This window comes from Canis lupus, chromosome 22 (genome assembly GCF_048164855.1).
Source record: "Canis lupus baileyi chromosome 22, mCanLup2.hap1, whole genome shotgun sequence".
Lineage (NCBI taxonomy): Eukaryota > Metazoa > Chordata > Mammalia > Carnivora > Canidae > Canis > Canis lupus.
In genome coordinates, this window is record NC_132859.1 from 41,445,643 (window position 1) to 41,459,240 (window position 13,598).

The following is a 13,598-nucleotide window of genomic DNA, read 5'->3' on the forward strand; positions in this document are numbered from 1 at the left end:
CAACCTTCCTGCTGATGAAAGATTAGATCAGTTCCTCCAGAGGACGTGAGTAATGGGTCCATCAGATAAGATGATGGGACTGAGACAATACTCCCCTGAAGACAAAGAAGGAAGAACATCAGTCCTGGACTGAGTAGAAGAGGAGGGAGGGGTAAAATGGAGCTACAGGGAAAGTCTGAGAGAGGAGGGTGGCACATAGCTGGGAGGCTTGCAGAATGCAGATGAGTCACACTCCGTTTTGTCCATTTATGGGGATATGTATATATGTGTGTATGTATAAAACATATGTATATGTTATATATAATTTAAAATATATATTCATTTAAATTATGTGATGTGTGGGTAGAATAGGTAGTACAGTCTTGTGGTTTCAATTTGAACTGTACAAAGTATGCCTCTTCTACCCAGCCCTGCACCCACTCAGGGCCCCTCCAACAGTCAGTCAGTAGCTACTGGCTTCTTGTCTTTCCTTCAAGAGGTGTTGGAGCTATTCCTTGAATATATGGACAAATATCTACATGCATTCTTGTTCCTTTTTTTTCTCTTTACAAATGTTAATATATTATGCTCAACGTTAGGCATCTTTTCTTCTTCACTAACTAGTCTTGGAGTAGTTTTTGTTATCAATACACAAAGAGAAATTCATTTCTAACTTAATCAGTATTTTGCTGATAGACATTTGAGTTATCAGTTTTTAAAAATTATAGATGAGGCTGTACTGAATAGTTTTTTGCATATGTTATTTTTCTTTTTTTTGTAAAAATTTTTATTTATTTATTCATGAGAGACAGAGAGAGGCAGAGACACAGGCAGAGAGAGAAGCAGGCTCCATGCAGGGAGCCCGAAATGGGACTCGATCTTGGGACTCCAGGATCATGCCCTGGGCGTGAAGGCAGGCGCTAAACTGCTGAGCCACACAGGGATCCCTGCATATGTTATTTTTCAAATGTCATAATATATATGATTTGGACAAATTTTTAGAAGCACTGCTGGGCCAGTACAGATGGACATTTGTTATTTCAATATATATGGCCAAACCGCTCTGCCACCAGCAGTGTGCAAGTGCCTGCTTTCTAACACCCTTACTATGACTATATCTAATACTTTTAAGTTATTTCCTTTCAATGTTGTAACCTCTGTTATTGCCACACCATCAGTAAAATATGTTTTACACAGTAACATGGGCTTTGGGGAAGGAAGAAGAAGAAAGCACCATCAGGTGCATGAAGGGGAGCAGGGTCAGAGGTGAATAGGATGTGCTGGAGATAAGATGGTGAGAAAGGAACAATTATTAAGGAATTTGTTGCAAGAAGTGACCAAAAAATGTAATTTCCCTGGAAATCTAGCCCATTCTGGAGTTGCCACAGTATGTGTAATAGACTTTAGAGTGATTACTTTTGTTATTAAAGGGAAAATACATCCCAGGAGGCTAGAAATTTTAAAGACTATATATAGGTTAATATTGGAAGGTTGAAAACCTCCCATACATAAGGGAGGTGGCATCTGGGTTTTTCAGTGTATTTACACTTTTAACCTGGTGCTAGAAGAATGATGATGCTCTCTCCCAGGCCTTCAGAGTGATGGAGTAAACTTCTTAAGGCTCCCAGATTTCAGCTTGGGTCTCCAGGATAGTTGATTCCCTGAGTTGGTAACCTGAGCATGGAACATATCATATCTTAGGGAGAGCTGGAGACCATAGGGCACCAGGGTCAGTTTCTGCGTCTAGTTCTCTGGGGGAAATTACAACCCAGAAGAGAACCACGGAAACCATCTCCCGCCCTCTGAATTTATACCTCCTGGTTAGATTTTTCCCTCCTTCTGTTTCATTCATTTCTGTTTTTATCTTTAATAATGTTTTTTTCTATATTTATTTCCACTGGGATCATTTTGTTGTTATTTTTCTAAGCTCACTGTCCCTGAACAAAACCTAGAAACAATTAATTGCCAAATCCACAATCATAATGAATAACTCCAAAACACCTTTCCCATGAAGTGGCAATCAGGATAAAGCAACATAAAAAGGTGTGGAAGATTCAGACATGTCAGTTAATAAGCTTGAAAATATGCATATGAAATTTTGAACACAACAAACAGATCTTCTTTCCAAACTCCTGTGGAACATTTAAAAATATTAACCATTTATTAGGCCACAAAGGAAATTTCAGTAGCTCCCCGAAACCAAAAACGTGCAGGCCAAAAGTAACAGCAGAATCTATCCAGTTGTTAATTAAACAAAGACCCAACTCTTAAATATCTCTTGGATTAAAGAAAAGAGAATGCAAACTATAGATGCTATACATTATACACTATAATGACATTAATAATTTTTAAGTTTTAGTCTGGTTTCTGTATCAATTGTTTCCTCCAAGTTACTTTCATTGATTTGCTATTTTAATTTCCTTCATGTTAGGGTCTTTCCTCACACATCTTGCTATTTCTGGCTATGTATTCACATGCAAGAGTAAGGCACTAAAAGGCTCATTCGGTGTTTATTGAACATTTTTGGGGATTATTAATCAGTGAAATTTATGTAGTAGAAATAAGGCACTGGGATAGCTCTTTTATTAGGAGATCTTCCTGTCTGCCAGGTATTAGGTAAATCTCTTTCCCCAACAGGAAATCTTGTCCATTATCCCACCAAAGATCAGAACACCAGCTGCAGCCATCATTTTGGGCAGAAAAAGCCACCGATTAGAAGGCATTCTTCATTCTCCACTGCTTTTGGCCTTTTACTTATGTCATTTGGAAAGTACTTCCAGGTTTTATCCTGAAAGCGGAAGCCACTGAGACAGGTTCCTGAGATTGTAAGAAAGGTTAGAACCAAAAAAAAAAAAAAAAAAAAAATTGTGATTCACTTGAGATCAAAGCGATGCACAGGTCCTCTGCATACAGGTTCGCAAAGCACGGTCCCTGATAACATCTACATCACCTGATGGCTTGATAGACTTGCGCAATTTTGGGCCTCATCCAGAGCCACAGAACCAGAAGTTCTCTAGGTGGGGCTCAGAAGTGCGTTTCCACAAGCGTTCCACGCAATTCTGATGCTTCAAGTTTGAGAACCACTGAGCTAACTTGATGGAAGGAAGAGAGGAGCTGCTGTTAATGTGTCTGATGGTTGGAAATTGAGGACTTGGGAGTCTTAAAAGCCATAAGCAATCACCTCGAGATGGAGGATCTGGTCTGTTTTCTTACGTGCAAGAAGCACGGTGATCTATAGTCCTCTTTTCTAAAGGGTGAGGAACTCGAGAAACCCGCTTCTTTCTGAGCCATTAGTTACCCAGACTCCGTCGCCACGTCCTTGAGCTCGGCTAGCTTCAGAAAACGGAAGGAAGGAAACTGGGGACAGTATGGGACGGGGAGAAAGGACAAGGGCCCACGGTTTCAGTGCCTCCAGCTGCGCACCTACCGCCCCCGCTGGTCCCCTCTCCGCCCGCCCCCACACTTCCGGGCCCCAGCCAATAGCAGCCCAAACTGCTCAGCCAGTCAGCGCCGCGCGCTGCTTCCGGCGTTCTGCGTGCTGCCATGGAGACGGGATGGGCAAGTCCAAACGCAGAGGGGTGCTGGACCGCACCACCTGAAACTGCGCCTGCGCATTCCACTCTACTCCGTTGCTTCACCCCTAGCTTTGGCCAGTGGACCTATCCCGAAGGACTAGAGCCCAGGCGCGCGCCGTGGCGGGAGCGGTACCCTGGGTGGGCGGCTTCTTCCCGCTGTGCGTTCAGGTGAGTGGCACTGGCAGTTTTGGGGTCCACGAATTTGGGTTCGTGTCTTTCCGTGCGGGGGACACTATAGGCCTGAAGGGGCGCCATCCACCTGCCCTCCCTCCGTGAGCCCTGTGCCTCTCGCGTCTTGTTTCTTCGGGCTCTGCTTTGTTACCGTGTTACTAAAAACTTTATTATCTCGAGGCTTTGGTTTAGGGCATACGGGACAGCTCTTCGAGGACTTAGGTGTAGGGGGGTCGGGAGGCGCGTTCTATGGACGCCCCAGACTCGGAGTTTCCCCCATAAAACCTTGGCGACGCTTCCCGAGTTCTAAGCCGGCTGTGTAGACAGATGTCGCTGGAGGTAGGGAGGCAGTGAAAGCCGCCAGCTCGCTGGTCTTGAGCCTCTTGGAGTAGGGGAGCCGCGATTCAGCGCCTGGACTTTCGAGGTCAGACTAAGCTGAAAGCCTGTAGTTAATTCAGTTGTTAAGGAGGAGCACCTGTTGAATGCTTGGCACGGTGCCTGCCACCTTTTATGCCCTCGAAAAAGGTTGTTTTGGCCTGTGGTTAGCGAAGTTGGCGTGCACTACCCTTAACTTGAGGGTTAGTTAAACCATAGATTACTGGGCTCTGCTTCCAGAGTTTCTGATTAAATAGATCTGGGCTGGGGCAGCTGCTGCTAGTTGAGTTAATGATCTGAAGGCAGAGTGAAGTGGAGGGAGGGTTCTGGTCTTTATCCGCGTATCTCTAACACCTGGTCAGTTTCAGAGTTTGTTGAATGTAGGCCCGACTCCTGAATATTAGATGCCTCATTTGCTCATATATATGATTCGTTCTGGCTTCTTTGATAATACCTCGGTGAACTTGTAGATTGAAAGAGTCTTAAAAGACGCACCACGCCTTTAGAAGATGTGAAAGACTAAACTGTGGTGCCTGGAAATGCACACCCAATGAGAAAACGATAAAGGAACGCTAGGAAGTGATAACTGTGAAAGTCCGGAGAGTGATTGCTTTTGGAAAGGAGGAGGAGTTGTGATGACCATAGGCTCAGGAAGGGACTTCTGGAGTGGGAGGCAAAGTGATATTCTTCATCTGGGTGGTGATCACAAGGGTGTCCCTCTTAAAATAATTCATTAACCTATACATTTATTTTGTGGGTTTTCCCTGTATTTGTGTTTTATTTCTCAATTGAAGAGGTTATGCATTAAAAAATGCATGTTAATAAGTGTAAGGTGAGAATGGCCTTGGAGTGAGCCAAAAAGAATCTTAAAGTCCTGGAGTTTCAAACTTGAAAGATAACTTAGAAGATCATCTGATCCAGTTCTTATTTTACTCTAAGGAAACTGAGCCGGGTAGAGGGGAAGTGCTTGCAGAGTAAGCTACCCTTATCTAAAGCAGACTTTGTAATTGATGCCTTTTGTTAATTTCAGGCTGTAGGGTCTGCTCAGATGCCACTACTCAGTAAAAGATTGAGGGAAAGAATTTGGCGTGAATCAAATTCAAAATTTGAAGATTTAACTTTTTTCCCTTATGGCTTAAAACTTTATTTTCAAGGAACCAATTATTTATCTTATATAAAAACTTCAACACCTTATCATGGCATAACCTAATGTAGTCAATTAGCGAACATTAATTGTTCGCAATTGTTAATTAAAGGTTTTTGGTTATTTTTTTTTTCTAGCTAGATTGCTTTTCCATCTTAATATATTGTCAATTTAATCTTACTTTGGCTATATTACATACTATGTAATGTAATGTTGACCTGTTGCCCCAAAATTACTGCTGTCTGGGCTGCATTTTGGTGGTCATGGGTCACTATTTTTTAATGAATGGGTTTTAGGAGGAAAGGAACATAGAGGGAACTTAGTAAAAGTGTTCATTAAAGTAAATAGATACTATCTGTGACACTTCTAGGTTTTCACTGATTTAAATTCAGATTTCTCCTGCATCTTTTCTACTTAGAATTCAAAGAATTTCACTGTCAATGATATAAGTTCTTCTGATTTGATAGACTAGGTTTGTTTTTTTAATTTTTTAATTTTTATTTATTTATGATAGTCACAGAGAGAGAGAGAGGGAGAGAGAGAGGCAGAGACACAGACACAGGCAGAGGGAGAAGCAGGCTCCATGCACCGGGAGCCCAACGTGGGACTCGATCCCGGGTCTCCAGGATCGCGCCCTGGGCCAAAGGCAGGCGCCAAACCGCTGCGCCACCCAGGGATCCCCGATAGACTAGGTTTGTAATCCAAATAACTAAGTGTAATTACTAGCCTATACATTTTTATAGTAGAATTTTTCCCATTTTGTAGTAAGTTTTAATTTCTTTGGAAGATGGAATTATAGAATTAGTTATTCCTAGATTCTTACATCACTGGTTCCCTGTACTAGAACAGGACAAACTGCTGCCTATTGGCCAAACTTGGCTTTCAGGCTGTTTTTGTAATAGCCTATGACATAAAATACGTTTTGGGGATCTGATGTAATCATAGTGATTATGCTAAAAAATAATGTATTATGTACTTCAAAGTTATTACACGATTAGATCTTACATATTCTTATCACAAAAATGATAATTATGTGACATAGAGGCATTAACTAATGCTATGATAGTAATCATATTCTTATATATAAATGTATCAAATCACAACATATGCTTTAAACTTAATGTACATGTGAATTATATCAACAAAAATTGAACTATACAGTTCACCCCTTTAAAATGTACAACTGTGATTTTTTAAAAAAAGATTTTATTTATTTGAAAGAGAAAGGGTCAGAGGGAGAGGGAAAAGCAGACTCTCGGCTGAGCAGAGAGCACACAAAGGGTCCATCTCAGGACCCTGAAATCATGACCTGAGCTGAAGGCAGATGCTTAACCAACTGAGCCACCTAGGTGCCCCAGTTCAGTGATTTTCTTTTTTTTTTTAGTGTATTCACAAAGTTGAACAACCATCAGTAATAATTCCTGAACATTTTCATCTGCCCCCAAAGAAATGCCATACTAATTAACTTCTCTTTTACATTCTATTTCAAAGGATTTTTCTTTAGGTTCTAACTTATTGAATACCATGTAGAAACAGCTGCTTTTATTTTTATTTTTTTTAAAGATTGATATATTTATTGAGAGAGAGCGAGAGCAAGAGAGAGAGAGAGAGAGGGGGTGGGGGCAGAGAGGCAGAGACACAGGCAGAGGGAGAAGCAGACTCCACGCAGGAAGCCCGATATGGGACTCGATCCTGGGTCTCCAGGATCACACCCCAGGCTGCAGGCGGCGCTAAACCATTGCACCACCAGGGCTGCCCAAAACAGCTGCTTTGAAAGAGTATATTTTACAACTTACTGGATAATTTTTAGAAAATTTTCTATAGCATGTGAAATCCTTCCAAAGAGATACCAATTTAAAATATATTTTGCCAATCAAATAAATACTTTGATTATATTGTAAATGTATTGTTTAAAATACTGAATCCACTAATGTACTTAAATTCTCAATAAAAAAAAATCTAAATAAAATCTAATTGATAAAAGAGTAACATCAATTCCTAATTAGGACATTGCAATTAGGACATTCTGTTGGCTAAGAAAATGAACTCTCTTAACTGCTTATATCCTGGATGATAAAGTGGTTAAAAGTATTTTTTAAAATTTAAAACAGGAGTTGGCAGACTTTTTCTGTAAAGGGACAGGTAGGAGGTATTTTAGAATATGTGCAGGTATTTTAGAATGTGTGCAGGCCATTACTCTGTCATAACTCTGCAGCTGTAGCCTAAAAGGAGCCTTAGACAATATGTAAATAAATGGGTGTGGCTATGTTCCAGTTAAACTTTACAGAAGCAGGCAGCAGGCTGGATTTGGCCCAGAACCCAGTAGTTTGGTGACAGCTGACTTCATTTACTTATGACAGGCACACAGTGAGAGAGAGAGAGAGGCAGAGACACAGAGGGAGAAGTAGGCTCCATGCACCGGGAGCCCGATGTGGGATTCGATCCCAGATCTCCAGGATCGCGCCCTGGGCCAAAGGCAGGCACTAAACCGCTGCGCCACCCAGGGATCCCTTTTTTTTTTTTTTTTTTTTTTAATTTTTATTTACTTAGACAGCTGACTTCAAATAATATTTGGATTGACTCTTAGAATCTTTGTGGATTAGATGGGAATATTATTATTCCAAATTTGTTTATAACCTATTTTAATTTACATTGTCTCATTTGCTTCTCATAATTTGAGATTTAGGTGGGTCATATATTGCTACATTCTATACAAATGTTGACACAATGTGCCTTTTGTAAGAAGAATGTTAGAAAAGTGCAAACTATGTTAGCGCACATCTCATTCATCCCTCATTTTGTTATATGTGTTGGAAATAGCTGTCATTTTCATCATTTTTGTTGAGATTTTGTTGAAGGAAGTTGAGTATTGGTTTGTCAATTGTTTTATTTTCCCCTTAGCTTTTTTTTTTTTTTTTTCACCCTGCAAAAGGGTGAAAATTCATCTTTCACTTGTAGGTGAATTTTCTGAGTTTATAGAATTACTAGGTTTACATATTAAATATCCTAGGCTAATTATGTAACTAGCTTATATTTATAAGTGTTATTTTTGTTTACCTTTTAGGAGCTAGAAATGCCATTAGGCTGCCCTTTAATCCAATGTGAGAATTCGACCCAGAGATGGAAAACTTCATTCTGTATGAGGAGATTGGCAGAGGAAGCAACACTGTTGTTTATAAAGGGCGTCGGAAGGGAACAATCAATTTTGTAGCTATTCTTTGTACTGATAAGTGCAAAAGGCCTGAAATAACCAATTGGGTAAGTCAATTATATTTCCTTTTCTCTGGGAAAACACAGAGCTATGATCAGGGAGAGGTAGCAGCATATAAACAAGCCGCTGAACTCACTATAGCAAATGCCGTATTTTCAACCTGGAATGGGTGGCCTTCTGTTTGTTTAGTGCCTGCAATTCTGAATAATGCCTAATAAACATACCTAAGTAGCAACTTAGTGTTTTTTTGAGAATGGTCAAGGAAAATATAGTCTATATTAGGTCATTTGCTTTTAAATTTAGTATGTCAAAAAAAATAAATTTAGTATGTCATTTATAAAGCTAGCTGGCCAAAGGAAGAATGTTGAGTGAGACTGCTGACTTGGGTTTGAAATTTATAGCCTAGGCTCCTGGACCAAACTTAGCTCCCCCGCCCCCCACATTGTGGTAAAATACATGTATCAAAAAGTTTACCATCTTAACCATTTTTAAGTGTATAGTTGGTGATATTAAGCCCATTCATTATTGCTGTACGACCATCACCATCTCTAGAATTGATTTTTTTAAAGTTAATGTGTTTTTTTAAAGTAGGCTCTGTGCCCAACATGAAGCCCAATCTGAACTCATGACTCTGAGATGAAGATCTCAGCTGAGATCAAGAGTTGGACACTTAATCAACTGAGCCATCTAGGTGCCCCTAAAAAGTTAATTTTTTAAGAGCAGTTTCAGATTCACAACAAAATCAAAGTGTAGCAATTTCCCATTTATTCTCTGGCCCCATGCATGCATAGTATTCCCCATTGTCAGCATCCCTATCAGAGTGGCACATACATTATAATTGATGATCCCACATTGATCTATCCTAATCATCCAAAAGCCATACTTCATATTAGGATGTATCCTTGGTGTTGGACTTTCCATAGTTGTGGACAAATGAGTAATGACCTGTATCTATCCTAGTAGATACAGTATCACACAGAAGAGTTTCCCTGCTCTAAAAATCCTTTGTGCTCCACCTATTCATCCCTCCCCCTTCCTCTCAACCCTGGGCATCAGCTGACTTTTTTTTTTTTTTTTTAATTTTTATTTATTTATGATAGTCACACAGAGAGAGAGAGAGAGAGAGAGAGAGAGAGAGAGAGAGAGGCAGAGACATAGGCAGAAGGAGAAGCAGGCTCCATGCACCGGGAGCCCGACGTGGGATTCGATCCCGGGTCTCCAGGATCGCGCCCTGGGCCAAAGGCAGGCGCCAAACCGCTGCGCCACCCAGGGATCCCTTTTTTTTGTTTTTTAATTATGTCCATAGTTTGGTCTTTTCTAGAATGTAATATAGTTGGAATTGTATAGAATGTAGCCTTTTCAGATTGACGTCATTAATTTAGCAGTATGTATTTATCTGTGTCTGTTGGTGGCTGATAACTCATTTCTTTTTATTGATGAGCAGCATTGCATAGATGTACCAGTTTGTTTATTCATTGGCCTATTGAAGGGCATCTTGTTTTCAGTTGTGAATAAAGCTGCTATAAACATCTGTACAGATTTTTGTGTGGATGTTAAGTTTTCAACTCTTGGGTAAATACGTGGAGTGCGACTGATAGATTGTTCAGAACTCTTGTCATCTTACAAAACTGAAACTCTTTAGACATTAAACAATAATTCCTCATTTCTCCTTCCCCAGTCCTAGGCAGCCACCATTCTGCTTTGTCTGTGAATAGTACCTTATGCAATTGGAATCGTACCTCTTTTGTCTTTTTTGACTGACTTATTTCACTTAGCATGCTGTCCTCAGAATTCATCTATGTTGTAGCACATGTCAGAATTTCTTTCATAAGACTGTATAATATTCCACTGTATGTATATGCCACATTTTGCTTATCTATTTACCTAAGGACACTTGGGTTGCTTCTACCTTTTGGCTATGTGAATAAAATGCTGCTATGAATATGAGTGTACACATGTATCTTCAGGACGTCTTTTGCTTTAAATCCTTCGGATATATACCCAGAAAGTGGAATTCTATGTTTATTATTATAATTTTTTAAGGAACTGCTGTACTGTTTTCCACAGAGGCTGTACCATTTATTTATTTATTTATTTATTTATTTATTTATTTATTTATTTTTTAATTTTTATTTATTTATGATAGTCACAGAGAGAGAGAGGCAGAGACATAGGCAGAGGGAGAAGCAGGCTCCATGCACCGGGAGCCTGATGTGGGATTCGATCCTGGGTCTCCAGTGTCGCGCCCTGGGCCAAAGGCAGGCGCCAAACCGCTGCGCCACCCAGGGATCCCGAGGCTGTACCATTTAACACTCTACCAGCAGTCCACGAGGGATTCTATTTCCCCACAACTTTGCCAACACTTGTTAGTCTGTTTTTGTTTTTGTTTTGAAGGTAGCTATTCTAATGGGTATGGGGAAGTGTTGGCTTTTGTAAAGAGTGTGGATAGTTCCAGAAAGAGAGGTATATGGGACAAGATGCAGATTTGGTGCTAGGACCACAAGGGATTTTTCTTCCAATGAAGTTTTCTCTGGGATGAGAAGCTAAGTCTTCAGTTAGGAAGTGGTGGGGGGTGTGGGGAAGGCAGTGTTTTAGGCAAGAGGAAAGCAAACGTGTGAATAGTGACTTGGAGGACAGACTGACTGGCTGGGGCCATTTGAGTTTGGGATCCTAAATTGAAGGTGGATCAGTCAGCATGTCTTGTCTGCTTCAGTTGCTTGTATATATGTGGAGTGTGGATGTTTGAACTGAACCAGAATTGAAGTACTAGAGTGAACGAGCTGGAAAGTGCAGGAGTGGTGGTCAAGAGCTAGGATGTATGAAAGAGTTTGGAGATGATGCAGTTCTTAGTCAAAACCTAACAATGCTGTCCACAGAAATGTAAAGGGGGCTTACAAATCTAACTTTAAAGTTCATAGTGGTCACATGGAAATACACTTTGAGTGATAGGGAGTGCAGGAAGCTGGGCTGTGGCCTGATTTCTGTTGGAGTTTCCATACCTTTATTTTGTCATTAGGTCCTCCCCCCCCGCCCCCCGAATCAGTGGGGATCCATTGAAACATGCTCACCCTGTGTCTTCCATTCTCTACTGGCTCTTTATTAAGAGTTTATTACAAGATGCTCCTCAAATTCCCTTTGCCACTCTGATTTTTGTTTTTCTCCTAACCTGTCTTCTAAATTATGTGGATTCACTTCCCTTTCTTTGCATTAGAATATGAGCCCATCTAGTCATTCTGAGCGTGTACCACATATCCATTTTTAAAATAGGGAACTCTATATTATTATGGAGCAATGGGCCCATTAGCCTGTGCTGAGTGTGAGGGATAGTCGAGTGTGTGTGTGTGTGTGTGTCTGTAAGAGAACCGAAACAAGGATCCAAAGCAATTGGGTAATTGTCACCAATTGAGTCTGGAAGGTTTGTTAGTAAAGCACATGTTTTTGGGGTTTTAGTTTCCATATTTAATGGGATTTTGAAGGGAGAAAGCAAAAAAAAAAAAAAAATCCCTAAGACAACTTAGTTTTTTTTTTTTTTTTTTAAAACAGGCTCTTGCATCTTTATTATTGGTTTTTTTTTAAAGTAAACATTTTTTTTTTAAGATTTTATTTATTGATTGATGAGAGACAGAGAGAAAGAAAGAGGTAGAGACAGAGACAGAGGCAGAGGGAGAAGCAGGCTCCAGGCAGGGAGCCCGATGTGGGACTCGATCCCTGGTCTCCAGGATCACGCCCCTGGCTGAAGGTGGCGCTAAACCTCTGAGCCACCGGGGCTGCCCTATTATTGGGTTTTGAATTCACTCTTGTTTTTCTTTTCTTTTTCTTTCTTTCTTTTTTTTTTTTTTGTGCACAGGTATTTTTATCTAATGGAAATGTACATTTTAAGATCAGTGTGTTCACTGTAACGATTCTTCTTTTAATAACCCGAGTGAATTGATATTAGGATTCACTAAGGATATTTTTAAAAAGAAAATTATAGGGATCCCTGGGTGGCGCAGCGGTTTGGCGCCTGCCTTTGGCCCAGGGCGCGATCCTGGAGACCCGGGATCGAGTCCCACGTCGGGCTCCCGGTGCATGGAGCCTGCTTCTCCCTCTGCCTGTGTCTCTGCCTCTCTCTCTCTCTGTGACTATCATAAATAAATAAAAAAAAAAAATTAAAAAAAAAAGAAAATTATAGAATCCTTTGAGCATTCTTTTAAATATTTTAAAAGTAATACATCATCATCATAGAAAACTTAAACATCTAGAAAAATGGGTAGAAGGAAAAAAAAAAGCATTGTTTTATCACCTGAGACATGATGACCTGAGGCAGTCCCTGTTTATCTTTGTTCTAGTCTTTTTTATTATGAATTTTATTTATTTTTTTAAAAAAATATTTATTTATTTATAAATAAATAGAGGCAGAGACACAGGCAGAGGGAGAAGCAGGCTCCATGCAGGGAGCCCGATGTGGGACTCAATCCTGGGTCCCCAGGATCACAACCCAGGTTGCAGGCGGTGCTACACCGCTGCGCCAGGGGCTGCCCATGCTGAGTTTAAAAAAAAAAAAATTTAAGTCACGGTATTACATAATTTTGTTTCTTGCCTTTTTCACTTAACGTCATTATACTGTCATTTTTTATGATACAAAATGAAATGTTTTAATGTTGGGCTAATGTTTTGTCAGTTGATATGTAATTTAGTTATTGTATTATTGAACCTTGAGGTTATTTTTACTTAGTACAGGTTTTTTCTTCCTTGAAAATTATTTCCTTCCTGATTATAAAAGTACTGTGTACTTAATGTAGAAAATAGAAAAAGTAGAAAAAAAATCACTAGCAGTTCTGATCATAACAGCAGCTATTTTGATATATTCCTTTTGTTCATTTTCCTATGAACATTTCTTTTGCAATGTTTACACAAATATACAAAACTGGATTGTGCAAAGTTTTTTTTTTTTTTAAGGATTGTACATTAAATTAGCATTTTCCATGTCACCAGTCTTCATAACCATCACTTTTATTATCTGTATAGAATTCCACTAAATTCCACTATTTTCTTACCCACTTCCCAATTGTGTATTTAGGTTTTTCTTAATAGATGTAGGCATTTTAAGAACTTTCTTTTGGGGATCCCTGGGTGGCTCAGTGGTTTCGCGCCTGCCTTTGGC

The 13,598-nt window shown here is 39.9% G+C and overlaps 1 protein-coding gene and 1 long non-coding RNA gene across 6 annotated transcripts in view; one reads left to right on the forward strand and one right to left on the reverse strand.

Annotated features, from left to right (window-relative positions):
• Positions 1–2,473: 2,473 nt before the first annotated feature.
• On the reverse strand, positions 2,474–3,429 carry LOC140614206 (uncharacterized). Its single transcript, XR_012015114.1, has 2 exons — positions 2,930–3,429; positions 2,474–2,796 (listed from the first exon to the last, which is right to left on the reverse strand). It is a non-coding gene; the product is annotated as an uncharacterized lncRNA (long non-coding RNA).
• A 190-nt stretch (positions 3,430–3,619) lies between these two features.
• The window catches only part of ULK4 (unc-51 like kinase 4), a 591,708-nt gene continuing 581,729 nt past the window's right edge, over positions 3,620–13,598 (forward strand). For 4 of the 5 annotated variants that reach the window (XM_072793220.1, XM_072793224.1, XM_072793223.1 and 1 more), the window contains exons 1-2: positions 3,620–3,722; positions 8,309–8,502. In XM_072793220.1, the coding sequence (XP_072649321.1) occupies positions 8,365–8,502 (138 nt within the window). In that variant the 5' untranslated portion in view covers positions 3,620–3,722; positions 8,309–8,364. Of the gene's footprint in view, positions 3,723–5,798; positions 5,937–8,308; positions 8,503–13,598 lie in introns of those variants that run through there. The other variant, XM_072793221.1, reaches the window with a different exon arrangement.